Source organism: Xyrauchen texanus, chromosome 43 (assembly GCF_025860055.1).
Source record: "Xyrauchen texanus isolate HMW12.3.18 chromosome 43, RBS_HiC_50CHRs, whole genome shotgun sequence".
NCBI classification, from domain to species: Eukaryota; Metazoa; Chordata; class Actinopteri; order Cypriniformes; family Catostomidae; genus Xyrauchen; species Xyrauchen texanus.
This window is the reverse complement of record NC_068318.1, coordinates 12,384,430-12,402,882: the sequence shown is the minus strand read 5'-3', so window position 1 is coordinate 12,402,882 and position 18,453 is coordinate 12,384,430. Positions and strand designations below refer to the sequence as shown.

General features: G+C 36.6%; 2 protein-coding genes across 3 annotated transcripts in view; both read right to left on the bottom strand.

The window, feature by feature from the left end:
* Positions 1–18,453, bottom strand: part of LOC127636083 (serine/threonine-protein phosphatase 2A 55 kDa regulatory subunit B alpha isoform) — a 1,105,001-nt gene that overhangs the window by 790,192 nt on the left and 296,356 nt on the right. The window lies entirely within an intron of this gene.
* Positions 1–18,453, bottom strand: part of LOC127636085 (PHD finger protein 24-like) — a 60,143-nt gene that overhangs the window by 1,462 nt on the left and 40,228 nt on the right. The window contains exons 4-8 of one of the 2 annotated variants that reach the window (XM_052116471.1): positions 14,329–14,407; positions 13,592–13,794; positions 10,243–10,409; positions 7,517–7,558; positions 107–196 (exon numbers count right to left, since the gene is read on the bottom strand). In XM_052116471.1, the coding sequence (XP_051972431.1) occupies positions 107–196; positions 7,517–7,558; positions 10,243–10,409; positions 13,592–13,794; positions 14,329–14,407 (581 nt within the window). The remainder of the gene's footprint in view (positions 1–106; positions 197–7,516; positions 7,559–10,242; positions 10,410–13,591; positions 13,795–14,328; positions 14,408–18,453) is intronic. The other variant, XM_052116470.1, reaches the window with a different exon arrangement.

Below are 18,453 nucleotides of genomic sequence, written 5' to 3'. Positions count from 1 at the left end.
ATAGGTTCCCACAATGTAGGTTTATCAGGTTTTACAATATTTGTGGGGATATTCGTCCCCTACATACTGTTATATCAAACCCTGACACACATACACACACACTAACCTGTTGTCATTCTCCAAGGCTTTATCTCTGCTTCTCTCACTGCTGGAACTGACAGGACTGCTCTCAGATATTGGACCAACATGGCTGATACTGCAGATTAAGAAAGCAAGCTGAAACACCCGCTGTTTTATTCAGTCGCCCACACACAGACACACTATGGCAAGCCATTTTGACATTTATTCCTTAAAACTTACTAGTATCTATTTTTATTTTACTTGTGGTACTTATTTTTAGTGACTAGTAACTATTCCATTAGATACTAGTACTTATTCATTAGTTACTAGTACATATTCAATAGGTATTGTACTTATTCATTAGATACTAGTACTTATTCTAATAGTGACAAATATCTATTTAAATGTTACTATCCTAGAAAATATAAGTACTAGTTCTTAATTTTAATGACTAGTAACTATTTAGCCCACAGATATCCTTAATAGGCACTAGTACTATTTCTAGAGCACATTTGCATACTATGCAAATATTATGTTGAATATCAATGCAACATCATTCTATTTCTTGAAAGGGAAGGATCGCATTACACCCGGTGTGCCTACTGACACCTAGTGGTAGAAAACTGAAACAACAACATAGCTGAATAAATAGACATTACACTGCTGAACTGCTGAGCAGCATGATGAAATAATAAAAAATAAAAAAAGGGTGTCATTTTTTTTTCTATATATCCCACAAATACTTTAGTAATAAAATACATGGGTAATTCAATTATAAGAGGCAGTTGTAGTCACTTTATATTTCTTTTTTAGATTGTCTTATTTTTTAATCAATAATATGTGCAATGAGTTTATAGTAAATTATACTTTATCTGATTATTACAGCAACAAAATAAATGCAGCAAACTACTATGACTAAAGGCATGGAACCAACATCTTTTGGTGAGAATGCTACTTTCTGTGTTCATAATCTTTCTTTTTTGTCATTCATAAATGGATAATTATTTGCACTCTGTCTGACCTCGGATCATTCCTTGGAGGAAGACAAATCCGTCTATATGCGTCAGCACCTCTTTGACATATATGCAGTCAGTTAGCGCTTGTTGTTGTGCTCAGTCCATAATAAAGTAGACATATAGAACTCCAAGTAAAAAAAATATTGGTTCTTTTCTATTCTATTATAAATTCAGTTTCGTATTGGTAGATACTTAATGTTAATGAACAGTAATATTGGCTCTGTTCTCTCTCTCACTCTCTCTCTGGACGCAAGATCGCGTATTGTGTGAACAGCCACGCAGTTAAAGCAGATTTTGGGAATTATTGTGTGTGATGACTTTAGGTCCTTCAACTTTTAATTAGACCAGTAGTGTCCATTAAGTAACATTAACATTAACATTGTTTAAATATTTCTCTTTCAGTGTTTACTTGATCCTATCCATGCACTGAATAATGCGCTACTCCTCCTGTCTGTCAATTTTTATCCTTGATACCATACCTTTTAATTTTCTGATTTCTCTAAAGAATAGTTGTAAAGCTGAAAATAAATATCTTCTGTTGTAAAAATATAAAAAAAATACAAATACTTTGTATTGACGATTTAAGATGTATATCTGTCTGTATTTGATGGATATGTGATGCTTCATAAAAACAAATCTTCACTGTCTTTACACACACTTTGCCATTAGGACGACACTTGCGGGCGCAATTTGTCATCAATTTCTGGGTTTCCACCAGACTATTTGAGTCTAAATAGCATCGCTGTGAAAAGCTTCTATTTACACCTAGTGCAAATAGTTACTCCGCAATAGAAATAATAATAATTAGTATTATTATAATTACACTAACATTTAGTGTAGAGTTTGGTATGTACCCACACTGTTACATTATGATCTGGCATTTTATGTTGTTTCATTTAATGCCATATGAACCAAATTTAAAGGACCCATTGGGAAACATTAGTTTTAGACCTTTAATAGTTGTCTTTTAGGCCCTATATGCTACATTGTGTTTATATATATATTAGTTTGAATGCACCCTTTTATCCCTGCACAAATATAAGGACTCTTATTTTGAAGTCTCTCCCAGTTCTCCGTTCAGAGACTGGTAAAAGTTTAATTTGATGATGAATTTAATGATATAACATCCATCTTTTCAAAAACAAATGTCAATCGAGTCTTGCCCTTCATTCCAACGGGGCACTATATCTTGCACGATATAATTGATGCAACAAACTGATGCAATTCAACTGATTTCTCTTTCTTTGTGTTTGCATTGATGCTATGCTTCTATTCCTGGAGCATGTGTATAAAATCCATGAAAAATACCACGAATATGTTAATAGTTGGAAGGGTCTCATGTTTATGCAATGATTAATTTGAATGAAGATATCCCCATCCACATACTTACTAGTTCGTTTTGTTGTTGGAGATATCTCCAAATTTAAGATACTAGTACTTATTCTGTTTTTGATATAATCTGTTCACTTCTGACTAGTATGTATTCCGATAGTTACAAGTGCTTATTTATTAGATACTAGCACTTATTCAACTACTACCCATCAAATGCAATGACTAGTCAGAATGGTGACTGTAGAGTAGAACTAAAAATCTTACTCGTAAAATTAAAAATCTTACTAGTAACATTTGGAATAAGTACAAGTATCTAATGATTAAGAACTTGTATCTAATGAATAAGAACTAGTACCTAATAAGTACTAGTATCTAATGAATGTGCACTAGTATCTAATGAATAAGTACTAGTATCTAATGAATGTGCACTAGTATCTAATGAATAAGTACTAGTATCTAATGAATGTGCACTAGTATCTAATGAATGTGCACTAGTATCTAATGAATGTGCACTAGTATCTAATGAATAAGTACTAGTATCTAATGAATGTGCACTAGTATCTAATGAATGTGCACTAGTATCTAATGAATAAGTACTAGTATCTAATGAATGTGCACTAGTATCTAATGAATAAGTACTAGTATCTAATGAATGTGCACTAGTATCTAATGAATAAGTACTAGTATCTAATGAATGTGCACTAGTATCTAATGAATGTGCACTAGTATCTAATGAATGTGCACTAGTATCTAATGAATAAGTACTAGTATCTAATGAATGTGCACTAGTATCTAATGAACGTGCACTAGTATCTAATGAATGTGCACTAGTATCTAATGAATAAGTACTAGTATCTAATGAATGTGCACTAGTATCTAATGAATAAGTACTAGTATCTAATGAATGTGCACTAGTATCTAATGAATAAGTACTAGTATCTAATGAATGTGCACTAGTATCTAATGAATGTGCACTAGTATCTAATGAATGTGCACTAGTATCTAATGAATGTGCACTAGTATCTAATGAATAAGTACTAGTATCTAATGAATGTGCACTAGTATCTAATGAATAAGTACTAGTATCTAATGAATAAGTACTAATATCTAATAAATAAGTACTAGTATCTAATGAATAAGTACTAGTATCTAATGAATGTGCACTAGTATCTAATGAATGTGCACTAGTATCTATTGAATAAGTACTAATATCTAATAAATAAGTACTAGTATCTCATGAATAAGTACTAGTGTCTATTGAATAAGTACTAGTATCTAATGAATGTGCACTAGTATCTAATGAATAAGTACTAGTATCTAATGAATGTGCACTAGTATCTAATGAATGTGCACTAGTATCTAATGAATAAGTACTAGTATCTAATGAATGTGCACTAGTATCTAATGAATAAGTACTAGTATCTAATGAATGTGCACTAGTATCTATTGAATAAGTACTAATATCTAATAAATAAGTACTAGTATCTCATGAATAAGTACTAGTGTCTATTGAATAAGTACTAGTATCTAATGAATAAGTACTAGTATCTATTGAATTAGTATTAATATCTAATGGTATTGTTACTAGTATCTAATTAATGAGTACTAGTTTCTAATGAATAAGTGCAAGTATCAAATAAATAAGTATTAGTATCTATTGAATAATTACTACTATCTATTGGAATACATACTAGTAATAAGTGTCAATGGAACATTTTTGAAATGTGTTACTAGTAGCAATGGAATAGTTTCTAGTAACTATTGGAATACATACTAGTATCTAATGAAGAAGTACTAGTATATAATAAGAACTAGTATCTATTGAATTGGTAATAGTATCTATTTAATAAGAACTATTATCTATTGAATTAGTACTAGTATCTATTGAATAAGTACTAGAACCTAATGAATAAGTACTAGTATCTAACTGAATAATTACCAGTCACAAAAAATAAGTATTAGTAACATAAGAATAGATAGAGTAAATTTTAAGGAATAAATGTAAAAACAGCTTGCCATAGACACACACACTGCTGGACAGCTCACAGCAGGTAGTAGCTCTCTCAGTTTTCAAAGTCTAATTTGTTATTCTTGACACCTCAGAGTCCAGACAATGATACCAACTGTTGAAAAGACACAACTTCACAACACAAGACTCTTCACTCTGGTGAAGAAACATGCATTATTGTGAGAAACTATAGCTATTTGTATTACATTTGACACAGGGGTATTGGTACAGTATCAAGAATTGCATTCTGAAATGCTGTGTAGCAGTGTGACACAAAATGCAGAATTTAAGAACTGGCTCCTTTTAAATTCATGAGTTGAAATTTGAATTGAATTGGCTTCAGCCAAAGGATGTTCAATTTGGAATTTAAAATTTGAATGACAGGAAGAGGAATGTACTGATTTGCAAGAAATACAAGAGAGGAATTTCATTAGTCCAAAGCAATAACAAAATGGATGAGAATTCTATCATTCTTCATGTTGTTTGGCTATATATGTAGGCTCTGGGGTAAATAAGAGCATATAATGTGTTCTTCCACCATGTTCCAGTAAATATATAAAAAATTATGAATTCACTGGTTCATATAGTCCTGAAGAGCAATAAGGAAAATGTATTTGGTGTGCGCTCCAAAACGGAGGGGCTCAAGCCCAGGATTGGAGATCTGAGATTGGAGATCTCCCCCTCAAGTGGTTTATTTCATATCTTCTGAAGCAATATGATTGGTTTTGCTTGACGCATACTCAGCGCCCTGTACATGCATTCTGTACAAGCACAGGGAAGTTTAATTGAGCTTCTATCAAGAATGCACCAATGAGAAAATGTCAAAATGTATTATTTAGGGCCCTATTTTAATAGCTCTAGCGCCAAGTGCAGCACTGTCCCTCTCCTTGTCTGTAGTCCCCACAGGCTTCAAAACAATAGCACCGCCCACAACCGCAAAGACCTGCAAAGGGTGATGCGAACTGCCAGACACATCATCGGAGGTGAGCTTCCCTCCCTCCAGGACATATATAACAGGCGCTGTGTGAAAAAAGCTTGAAGGATCATCAGAGACTCCAGCCACCCGAGTCTCACTGCTACCATCAGGCAGGCGGTATCGTAGCATCAGGACCCGCACCAGCCAACTACATGACAGCTTCTTCCCCCAAGCAATCTGACTTTTGAACACTTAATCTCTCACGACCAATAATCAGCACTGCACTTTATTAATCTTATATTTCACACTGTCATAATTATATTCTCCACAATACAACTACTGGATATATATTTTTTATATACTCTTTATTTTGTATTTTTATTGTATGTGTATTCTATATTGTGTGTATTGTGTAAGTGGGTTCTTGTCCATAAGTCACCATCCAATGCATCCTTGATATTCGGCCTGATCAAGAACACATTCAGGTAATTTTATACATTCTCTGTACTTGCATATTGGAATTGAGCTTGGGCAATGTTTGATGAAATTGAACAAGTCCACAAGAATGTAAGAACGCATATTGACCACTAGAGTTGCATGGATTACCTTTATGCTCCCTTTTCCATTTTGGTTATGCTTACCTTTATGTCCTTTTGGAACTTGAACGATATGGACCCCATTGGCTATGGGTTTGAGATGGCATAAGGGTAAATAAATTCTAGACAATGATAATTTTGGGGTTAACCAACCCTTTTAAATTCTACTTCCATCAATTTAAATTCAATTACAGTTTTGCATCCTGTTTGCTAGCTTAGATCAAATTGATCTGGAAGTCTGAATGGTGCATGACTCTGTTATATAGCCTTTTAAACTTCCAAACTTGAAGACATACTTCATATCATTCAGTACACTAGAATGATTTGACAAATTTCATCCACTAAAATGAGAACTCCCGCAATTTAAGTTAAATGACGTGTGAACCAAAACTGAGTGCAACCATGTGTGTGTTGAAAAACAACCCAAACATCTCTTTCAGAACTGGGACAACTCCAAGTCCAGACTGTCTGGTTTGACCACTAAGCCCTTGGTCGATTTTAATCTATTTTAATGAGCATAAATTAGAATGCAGGCTTAGTCATTCCATGAACGTGTCAAACTTACACACGTAAGCCCACACACAAGCACACTCACACCGAGGCACTCATTTAGTATGCTGTGCCCCTTTAAGCTAATGAGAAATATTCTGTAACACTTTACAATATGGTTCCGACATCAATTAAAATGCACTAACAATGAACAATAGTTTTACAGCATGTAATATTAGTCCCTCCTTTTCTTTAAAAAAACAAAAAGAAAAGAAGAAATATGGCTTACACAGAGGCACTAACAATGAAAGTGAATAGGAGGCCAATTTTTTAATGCTAAAATACTCACTGTTTCCAGTGTAGCCACAAGACAAAACAATATGAGTGTCACCATGATTGTGTAATAAATTAGCTTACTAACCTTTTTCTGTGAAAAGTTTTAGCTAATTTCACAACCTTGTTGCCATGACGATGTCATTTTCAATCATGCCTAAACCCCAAAATGACTGTAAAAATTATGATTTAATCAAATTTACATCTAAGAAAATACATGAGTTTTAACAGAGTTATGTAAGAATTAATGTATGTGCTTTTATAAAATTATTAACTTCACATTTCTGCGTTTAAACCCTCCAAAAGCTTTCCACATTCACTTCCATTGTAAGTGCCTCACTGTAACCTCAATTTTTGCTTTTTTAAGAGAAAAGGAGGGACAGTTCTAAATAAATTTTTGTGGTAATCAACATTATGCCACAAATGCTGTCGATTGAGCTTAACTTGTATTGAAACCCAAATACTCCTTTAAGAACTTCTCTGTAGCGAACAAAAGCCCCTCTTTTGGTCTTATTTAATACAGCCATAGCAGCTGAGAGAAAAATAAACCGAAGAGAAACAGTAATTACAGTCATAAACTACTCAGTTTAGTTTTGTACTTAGATATTTTTAGCCATTGAATCTTTGGCTTTCACTCTGGTGTACAGAATAAACTGTAATATTTATTACAGTTGAAAACATGAAAAATAAATTATTGTAATGAGGATGAAGCAAGGAAGAGGGTTTGATGTTTCTAGGGGAAGTCCATGCAGGTTGAGTGACTTACCCAATATTGAACAAAGGGGCACACAGAGACAGTCCCATAAGTCTTCAGGACAAATTGACATTCAGCAATGGTGACATGGATGGAATGATTGGTAAAAAAACAAAAAAAAACAATGAAGCATGGAGGATGATGTCAACAGAATGTCCATTATGCACAAACACAATTCATTCAGGCTCATGTAAAATATATACAGTATGCCTGCATATAACTTAAAAATATGCTTATTGTGGCAACAAAATGAACTGGTTTGATTCAAGTTAAAAAGTATTAAGCATGTCTAAATGAACATGACTATGTTAAATTAAACCAAAAAAACAAATTTTAATGGTTAAATCATATAGAAATAGGTAACAATAACAGGTAACAATAACCCTAAGGTAATATTGCAAGTCATCACTTTTTACAGTGTAGAAAAGAAACTCACAAATGAGATCTCTTTAATACCTCAATTATTTTTTCCAAGACAGCAGTTAGATTAAATGAAGAGCTCCTGCTTCACAGATTTTTCTCCTGTATAATCTCACATTTGTCTCACAGAAGAGATCTTAAGTGTTTCAAACTGTGCTCAGATTTGATAAGAATTTAAAAGCTGCAAATTAGTCCGAGATTTCCATATCATTTCTTATCAAATTCGTCCAAGACTAAATTATCTGAGCTATTAATTCTATATATCTCTATACTCTTTTCTGCTTGTCAGAAATTGTCTTATTTGTGTTCACTTTTCTTTATTTTAGGAGAAACATCAGAAACCAAGTTGATATATAATTGAAGCATAATTGAGAACTCCATTACGTTTAAGGGAACGTCTTTCTATGAAAGAAACCTATAAGAAATAGGTTTCCTTTGGTCTGACATGTCCAAAATGCTCCACCTATGAAACGATGTTCATAATTTGCTAAACTGCCCAAAAGAACATTTAAACCTGCTTTCTGTTCAGTTACATTGCACTTCATCCAATCTGATCTCACGGGAAAATTGCTTATAGAAGGTCGATTTATTTTCCGTTCTATGCTTTACGAATTTCAGAACAGACCTCCCAGTGGCCAAAACTGGAACTAAAGTTGTGCATAAGTGCACCTTCACGTGATGCTCTTCACGTGAAGACATGAGCAAACATTATATGAATGAAACCTTTGAATGGATGTAACATGAAAGACACATTTGTGATTAACAGAAATAACTACTATGCAAAATCAACAGGGATGTGACATCAAAGGCAGAGCACGGATGATTTTCGAAGCATTAAAATTTGCCGCATGGTGACGCTTGTTCATAATTTGGCAAATTAGGTTTTTAAGACTTTCTTGAAAGCTTCAGGACATTCTGTATTACAGAGATGAGAAGGCAGGGAGTTCCATAGGTAAGGACCATAGACTGAGAAAGCACAATCACCAATGGTAAAGAGTCTATTTTTGGGGACAATGAAGACTGAGGTTCCTGAGCACCTTAATAAGCAAGGTGTGTTCAACTATGAGCTCAGTAAAGTAGGAAGGTCTCAGGCCATGTAGGGCTTTAGTGTGATTATAGCTTCATCTAACTGTTTTTAACTCTAGGGCACTTTCTTTGTTAACAGCCCCTAAAAATATAAAGTTACAAAATTAATGTGGATAGTATAGCTCAGATAATTTGGTTATGGAAGCATTTGAAAAGGAATGTTGACAAGACTTTTGTTTGCGACACTGTGATATCTCGACAAATATGAGCACAGTTTTGAGAATCTGTTGAGATGTCATCTAAAAATCTAAAGGGGACACGCGTTAGATTACAGAAAGAACAGTGTGACAAGTAGGAGACTTAAGCATTTTCTCACTTGCTCATTTTCTATTAATACCACTGCTGTCTAAGAGAAACAATTGAGATATTAAAGTGATCTTATTTTGTGATTTTTCATTCCAATGGGTGGTGGACCTTGAGGAATGAACGGTATAGAACAAATTATGCATTTAAGGTACCTGACTCAACAAAACTACACAAATCGCTGCAGAAATGAATCATTCTGACTTAGGCGCTCTCAGAGTCAGGTCTGAATTATGATATGAAGAGAAAAATGTGTTTTGTCAAAGTCTGTCCTTGTCTCTGTTTTTCTCCGTCATTACGTTTTTCATTTTTTATTTTCCCTACCACAGATGTGTTACCTCAACAGTTATATCATCAACTTTAGGTGATGCATTAATCCCAATGTCAGACCTTTCATCTTAAATTATTCATATTCCCTCAGTACATCTTCTGAATGCAAATTCATGCTGTAATTTCATGAGCAAAAATGGGGCATACATGCTAATGAAGTGAAAGCAGTTAGCACTGGCTAACAGCTCATGCAAGCATCGGCTGCCTTTGACATGACTATAAAAGTTGGCAAGCTTGAGCTGATTTGTTGCTCTCAGAGGCCAGACAAATTGGATAAGTTCATGAAATTATTTTCAAGTATTGAAAGTTTATTGTTGGTTAAGCGATGACTGAAAAGCCATTTAGGATTCTCTCGCTATCTGTGATTACCCTAAATGATTGTCATATACTTAAGATTTTCCACTGGAGCAGTCCTCGGAAATGTCCCTGTATATTACTGTGTGCTAAAACAGCCCGTAAAGTGAATTAATAACCAACGTGGCAAAAAATAAACACATAGATAATAAAATTGGACATTTAAATGATATGTTTAAAGCTGAACTAAAATGGCAATGTTTTTATCTTCAGAAATATGCACACCTTCCATATGCTTGGCTCACCTGACGTTGCAGGACTGTGAATCTTTGTTAATCTTGTGGAACCAGGAGGCCTGGGCCCGCCTGGCTTCTCCAATGGTAATGATTCCATCTTTGTCCTGGTCTAGACTCTGGAATATGGCTCGTGCCCGATCCCTCTCCTTCGCTGTGAGAATTCTCACCAATGAGTTCTGGATAAATGGAATAATTGATTCAGTTTAGCATAAATAATAGATTTTAGAAAGGCATTCAGAAGGACTTGCTTTAGAAAATAACAAATGAATTCTTAGATGAAGATAAGTAGCATTTTCTAGCTTAAGTAGAAATAATTTTTATTGGATATACAGTAGATACTGTACATATATACTGTATATATACTCCTGAGACCCATTTTCCTTTCCCTTTTTGATTTGTAACACGTAAACAATAACAACAACAAAATATAACAATTAACTTGCAATGTATATATATATATATATATATATATATATATATATATATAGCAAATATTTTTCTTAAAAATTGATGCCCTCATATCGGGACAGTGGGACTAAGTTGTGAAATTCTAAATAACACCAAGCTATCGAAATAAAAAAAATAAAAAAATCCCAGATTATTTGTTTCCAGGAGTGTTGGTTATTCATGATTTTAAGATGTTAGAGACACTACAACTGATTTTCTGTAAAGCTGCTTTGGAACAATGTGAATTGAGAAAAGCACAAATCTGTCATGAGACACTGAGAGGAGTGAGGACCGAAATGCAGAAAGATAACTCAATAGGCTGTGTTAAAAAATAAACAAAACCTCTCATAAGGGAAAAATAAACAATAACAGGAATAACCAACTTCAGTCTGGTAGGCCAAAGCAATGGTGTCCACGATCCAGTGGTCAAGCTGTTGCCTTTACGCTGTCCACAAAAGCAAAACAAAGAGCTGCTCAGAGTGTCTAAAGCCCTGCATGCGATCCAAATAGGTGCGCAAAGCACGCACCGGACACAGCAACGCTAAGGCTGGGTCTGCCTCCTCCCTGGGCAGCGCTTCCAGGTTCACTACCTGATCCCTGAAAGAGGTCGTAGGTACCTTTGGCACGTAGCCCGATCGGAGTCTCAGGATGACGTGAGAGTCTGCCGGACCGAACCCCAGGCAAGTGTTGCTGACGGAGAGCGCTTGCAGGTCCCCAACCCTCTTAATGGAAGTCAGCACAATCAGGAGGGCCATCTTCAAGGAGAGGGCCTTTAGTTTGACTGATTCTAGTGTCTCAAACTGGGCTCTCCAAAGGCTTGAGAGGACAACAGAGAGATGAGCCATGAGGGGAACAGGCATGGCCTTGGAGGGTTCAGCCTCCGGGCACCTCTAAGGAACCTGATGATGAGGTCGTGCTTCCCTAACAACTTACAGTCCACTGTATCGTGGTGTGCCGCTATGACGGCTACATAAACCTTCAAGGTGGAGGGGGACAGCTGCTCCTCTGCAGGAATGAGAGCACTGACCTGACTGCGCACCTCTGTGTGTCTTCAGATCAGAAAGAACACCAATTTGCAAATAAGCACCACTTTAGGGCATAAAGCTGCCTGGTAGAGGGAGCTCTGGCTTGAGTGATCATGTCTACAATGGCTGGTGGTAGACCATTTAGATCTTCTGCATCCCATCCAAGTGCCAGACGTGAAGGTTTCAGAGGTCTGGGCACAGATGCCAGAGGGGGCCCCATCCCTGAGTTCCCGTTCCCTTCCTCAGGGAATTTGCCAGGGAGGTGCTGTCGTGAGGAGCGTGAGATCCGAGAGCCAAGTCCGAGTGGGCCAGTGGGGGGGCCACGAGAATTACTTGTTCCTCATCCTCCTTGACCTTGCACAGGACTTGTGCAAGTAGGCTCACTGGGGTAAATGCGTATTTGCGCAGCCCCCAGGCCAGCTGTGTGCCAGCGCATCTGTGTCGAGGGGGGCTTCCATCAGAGAGTACCAGAGTGGACAGTGGGTGGAATCTCGGGAGGCAAACAGATCTACCAGTGCTCTGCCGAACCGAGACCAAATCTGTGTCACTGCGTCACTGTGTTGTCTGAGCAAATCAACACGTGCTTGCTGCGGATCAATGGCAAAAATCTGTGCAGGGCAAGAAATTCAGCCAGCAACTCTAGGCAGTTAAGGTGCCAACCCAGCCGGGGCCCCATCCAGGAGCCAGCGACTGCTTGCCCATTGCACACGGCGCTCCAGCCCAACTACGAGACGTCTGTAGTAACTACGACACTTCTGAACACCTGCTGTAGGGGGACTCCTGTCTATAGAAAACAGAGGTCTGTCCAAGGGCTGAATAAGTGACAGCAGGAAGGGATGAGGGTCACACAGTAAGTGCTGTGGCGCCATGCCCATCTTGGGACTCGAAAAGACATTCAATGTCAATGTGTTTACTCTTTTAGAGAAATATATACTCTTTTAGAGGGCTGTTGAAGCGCTCAGGGGCGTAGTCTGCACTGCTGTGCAAGAGAAAAAACACTGAAATGTGCCATATTTCCAACAGTGTATGCTCATTAGAGATGAGTGGAACAGCAGTTGGTTTTACTCAGCTCGCTGAAACACAACCTCTTGGCTACGAAAAAAAAATCTGTCTGAACAGACGCACGTTTCCCTCCTTTTATACCAGTATGTCCAGAGGAGGGGCTTGCAAATTCTGTTTGCCAATTCTCATTGGCCTTTTCTCAAATATAAGATGTTAACCGAGGGTCTCAAGAGAAACCCCTAGTGTCACTATATCGACACAACGTCGAGTGAGTGACAGAAGAGGAACTAGAGACTCAAACAAGTTTCAATGTAAAACTTAAATAGGTTTCTTACCAGATATAGTTTTCTTGGCGTTTCTTCCAAAGATGAACTCTGCTGTGATCTGTGGCATATTGTTTTGTTACATGGCTCGGTGCGGAAAACCTTTAATTCTTAACTAACAGCCCAGAGTGCTCTGAACTGAAATCAGTCTGTTTAAATGTAATTAACTTATGCATAGCATCCAGCAAAGACAAAACACAATGTTCACAGGAGGATTTGGGGTCAACGGTTAAAACATTTAATTATTTATTTGACTAATATGATAATGCTTTCTGCCATCAAATGAGTGTTTTGCACTGAGCTCAGTTTAACACATTTTAAATCCATTCCAGAAATTTCCACAGATTTTCCCCAACAAACATTTACTTTTACGTTTAATTGTCAACTTCCTATGTGGGCGATAATACAGAGTAAAATACTATGGAATTAATTTGGTATATCTATTTTGTAGAATTCCACAGATTTTTCACACAAACATTTGCATTTGTATTTATATTTACACTAAGATGTAAATATATGTGAGGGATTCTGTTACACCGATCCAGCTCTGCATGTGTTTACCTCGGTGCGGAACTTCTGGAGTACTGAAAGCGTCTCATGGTAGAGGAAGTCAGACCACTCGATCTGGCCCTTTTTATCTGGATCCAGAGCAGCAAACTGGGCCAGAACGTCCTCTTCCTCCTCATCAGTCAAGTCCCTTTCAAAGAGCTGCTTGGTCACAAAGTGCCTGTATTGCAGGAGTTCATCGGACACCAGGCACGACTCTGAACAGAAAGTAGGTGAGAGAAAATGTAGGGCATCATCGATTAACGGAAAAGAGACACAAGCCTAATTACAGAACTGATGTGATAAATTAGCAAACTTTTAATTAGCTACCTACATTTTGCCCCACAAAGTCATTTATTCAAACCACAGCTCACGGAGAGGCTATTACACTCTAAACAAATATTTTGTTAAGTAACTATAAAAAATGTGATTCATGTGGTAGCATCGAAATTAACTTGTTTTATTCAAGTCAAATCAAAAATAGGATTTCATATGACTGAATCAACCTGACTAATTTTTAAGGGTTGGATCAAGCAGAAATGTATCTTTAAAAGCCATAGTACACCCAAAAATAAACAATAAAGTGAATGGTGACTGAAGCTGTAAGATCCCCTTTTGTGTTTTATAGAAGAATGTTAGTTGAATGGCTTTGGAAAACATGAGGGTGAATAAATGATAAAGGGTTTTTCATTTTTGGGTGAACTGTTTCTTTAAGGTGCAGGTTTAGTGTAGAATGAGACTGAGAGAAACACCTGGAATGATCTTGCACTGCTTAAAGGTCTCCATCAGACTGTACATCTCTTCTTCAGTAAGTAACAGGTTCACATTATCCTGAAGGATGAAGAGGGAAAGACTGTCAGTTCTGTCACACAATAAAAGGCAAATCACATTAAAGAATATATTAGACGTTAACTAATTAAACTATTGTATTGGAGATTTTGTATGAGAATGTCTGTTTCAACAGGATATTCTTTGTGAATTCTATTTCTATTAGATGACACAAAGCCTCAGGGCCTTTCAGAAACTAACAGTATATATTATTCAGCTGAATAAATGAAAAGTACATAAAAAATATGTTTAAAATCATGTACACTCATATGAGATGAAGACTGCAGTCATATCAGTATGCTAATGTGGCCGCCTTATGGTGTCCACCATTTTGAGATCACATGACCGACCGAATACTACTTATTTTATCATGATAACCTCCTATTACTGGAAACCTTACCTTCAGTAAACAATCCTTTTGGAGATTATTGTGGAGATTACTACCATAAAATTGCTGTTTTATAAGAGAAGACACAGACCATTTTGAGACATGTAGGTGTCAGTATACGGCTCTCCCCATTCATTTGTATAGTATCCGCAAATGGTGACACTGCTGTAACACACTATATGACTGTTACGCTCAATCCTATGGTTAAAAACATTGAAGTTATTTCTCAGTATAAAAGATCAATGAAATTGCAATCAGGTTTTTTTTTACCTAACAACAGGGTACTATCTAAGAGGCTGGAGTGTTTTAAACTAGCTTGAAAACAGTCGTTATTTTAGCGATTCTGTTTGGTGCTCCTAGCTTGCGGCACACAAATTGTACATGTCACCTTTAAATTTTTACTTTGTAGTAGATTCTTGTCTATTTTATTGTGGATTTTATTTTCTGTTATATGGAAAATGATGTGTTAGATACAGTAATATGAAGGAAAGGTTCAAACAGCTTTCCTCATCATGATTAAAGATTTGTTATATTCAGAGGGCAATTTGAAGTGAAGAGTTCATACTAAAGATAAGAGATTTGGTTGAATGTACATCTGGAAGAATAAATGTAGGTTCTAAAACTACCTAGAAATTATTAAATTAAAGTGATGATTTAAATTAAGCATCTTAGAAGCTTGACAGAGGTTACCCTGTATTTTGATTTGTTCTGATGGTTAGTCTTCACCAACAGACAAGGTCTTTTGTGACCTTTGCTAAAGGAAAAAACATAACTTGAATGGAAATTAGTGAACTATAAATGAGTTCAATTGTTGCATTTTACTTTTCATTTGGACAGTTTCAATAGATTGTTGAACTTTGAATAATGCTTTGTGAATTTAACCATGTTTTGGATTGTCTCAATGTTTGAGCAGTTGTAGATGGTTCCATTGGCTGTGACGGTTCTCAGGTGATGCTCAACAAAAGAAAATGTCTGTTTACGGATACCAAATTATTAAAGATTAGATAATAGGACTGAGCGGTACCGAGACCAGAGACAAGAGATGATGACCCAATGATGGGTAAAATTCTCCAGTGGCAAGAGGTGACGACCCAATGACGGGTAAAGACTCTCCAATTGCAAAATGAGAGCTGCCTAAGTCAGGGTGCCACCGCCCTGGAAACATGCCCAAGAAGGGTGAACTGGGTATAAGGAAGTGGATGGATGCTTTTAGGAAAGAAGCATCAAAAGGGAGGTCTAGAAGAAACCTGCCAGAAGTTGTGAGTTCCACTCAACCCGACTGTGTCTTAATAACCGCTTTATTAAAATATTTTATCACAGCGATGAATAACAAGCATTCTACCACTGTGTTATCAGGGGATCACACCCTGTGTAGAAGATCAATTATAGATTGATTTTGGAGGTAAAGCTTTGAGAACCGTTGCATACAAAGAAGTGCCTAAATTATTAAAGTAGTATTAAGCAAACCATGGATTGTTTACATGATGAAGAATTACGATTGGAAAATTATTTTTGTATATGCTGTTATTGAACTCATGTACATTTTAATAATAATGGGAAAAAGAAAACATGGTGGTGACTAAAAATTAGCATGCCCTGATTGCCAAAAGAAATGGGGTGCACAATTAACTAAAATTAATATCATATCTGGATAACAACATTGTGGAAGGAAGAAGATTCTGTTGTATGTGATCATTGATAAAAATAATTTAGGATTCAAGCAACAGTAAAGCAGATGACTTTGATCAATGTGAATGGCCCAAGGCAATGGCAACTACCCTGAATGGACTGAAAGACCAAATTGGGAGGAAATTGATTCCTTCAATGAATATTTAAGAAGATATGAAGAACCATGCCCTGGGTGTAAGTGCTGGTTAACCTCTCCCCAAAGGGTGACCCTCTACGATGTGCAAAGTATCTGGGTTGAAGACATCTCACTACAAGCAACAACTCTTAAAATTAGGATGAATATTTTGTATGATACACTCTACATACCTGTGACAAGCAAAAACAAGACCAAACCAGGAGCACGCACATGCTTAAATATGTTAATTTGTGACTATAAAAAGTCACAGAGGAGGGAATATGTAGTATATTTTTATCAAGTTAATCAGGAGTAATCAATGAAAACATTGTTGATTTATACCACAGTTATGTCTGACGGGCAAACATGCAGTTTACTGTGTGTAAAGGCCTGTGGACGGTGATAGAATGTGTGCTCAACATATGTGTGACCATTTGAAGTTATGTGCAAAAACAGGAATAGCATTACTTGGGGGGCTCTCATGACCGCTGGGAGAATTGATCTCTTCCACAGGACGTTCTGTTACTTCTTAATATGGTCAGACCAGAGTCAATGAAGAGCATGATAGATAATGCATGTAACCCCACCTTGTTTGAGGAGGTGTATTTAAGTAAAACCAAACCAGAGATGGTTCAGTTGTTGGTACTGTGGTTCCACCATAGGCAACTCGGCTTTATTGTGTGATAATAAAGTCTATTCTTCTGAAATCAAAACCTCAAAGATGTTGAGTGATTTTTCACAAAATTAAGGCAAGAATCTACTACAATTTCAGCTGCAGGTTTTCTCTCTCTCCATTTATCTCGCCAAAAAGACTAATATTCTCTGAACTAAAAGTATTAATCAACCTAACTGACTCGACTCTTAAAGATAATGAGTTTGAGGTGTGCGAGGTACAGGAAGAAGCTCTCAGACATCAAATGTTGCCTTGTCCTTTCATTTCAAATGCACAGTGAGAATTTTGGCTCAAGCCCTGCCTTCAAATAGAGGCTTTCATAGCCCAGTAGCCCTGGGAGTAGCTGTATTTTCAATCAGCTTTCCCCAGCCTGGTGAAAATTCCACTGAACAAAGGCCCTAGTTCAAGCGAGGAGAGTGGGTCTCCATTTCCTGTTTGTTGTGTCTCATGTGACTGTGGATATATTTCACCTATGAGGATGAAGATTTAAATAATATTTTGCATTCAGGTTCATTATTTTATGTGAGGCCCATTCTCAACTAACATGAATCCAAAACCCCAAAATAAAGAACAGACATTACAAGAAAATGCTTAGTGTGAGCTGGGATAGATTGTAGTTCAGAAAGGCCAGAAATAGATGTTGTCTATGTAAATAAACTGCGTAAATGCGAATGCATGTTCAACGCAATGGCAACGCGCTGTCCCGCTGTGTTGTAACAAAATTCATAACTCAAGGGGGTTGCAGAGTTACCATCAAAATGTAAATAATTACAGTCGTAATCTCTTTTCTGACAATGCTGCACTGTTGGCATTAATTGAACAGGTATATGACTATAATAAGACAGTATAATTGACCATATATCTGTCTCTACATATGTTTGCTAAGCAGCTTTTATTATGAGGTTATGTAGGAACTTTTACTCATCTATAGATATTATTGAATCAAAGTGAATGTTTATTATTATGTACATCTGGGTGCCGACATGTTTTATTGACATCACGCAACTGCATCTCTGCAAAATTGTTGAAGGTTTTCCCACGAGCTTCCAAGCTGGAAGTCTGATTCCATTGCACATTTCCTTGTAGGAAGTTGGAAATTCAGACTTTCCGAGTTGAATGGAACACAGCATAATGCCTACTAAATAACGTGTGGTGTCATTTTCACCACACTAAACAATTCTGAC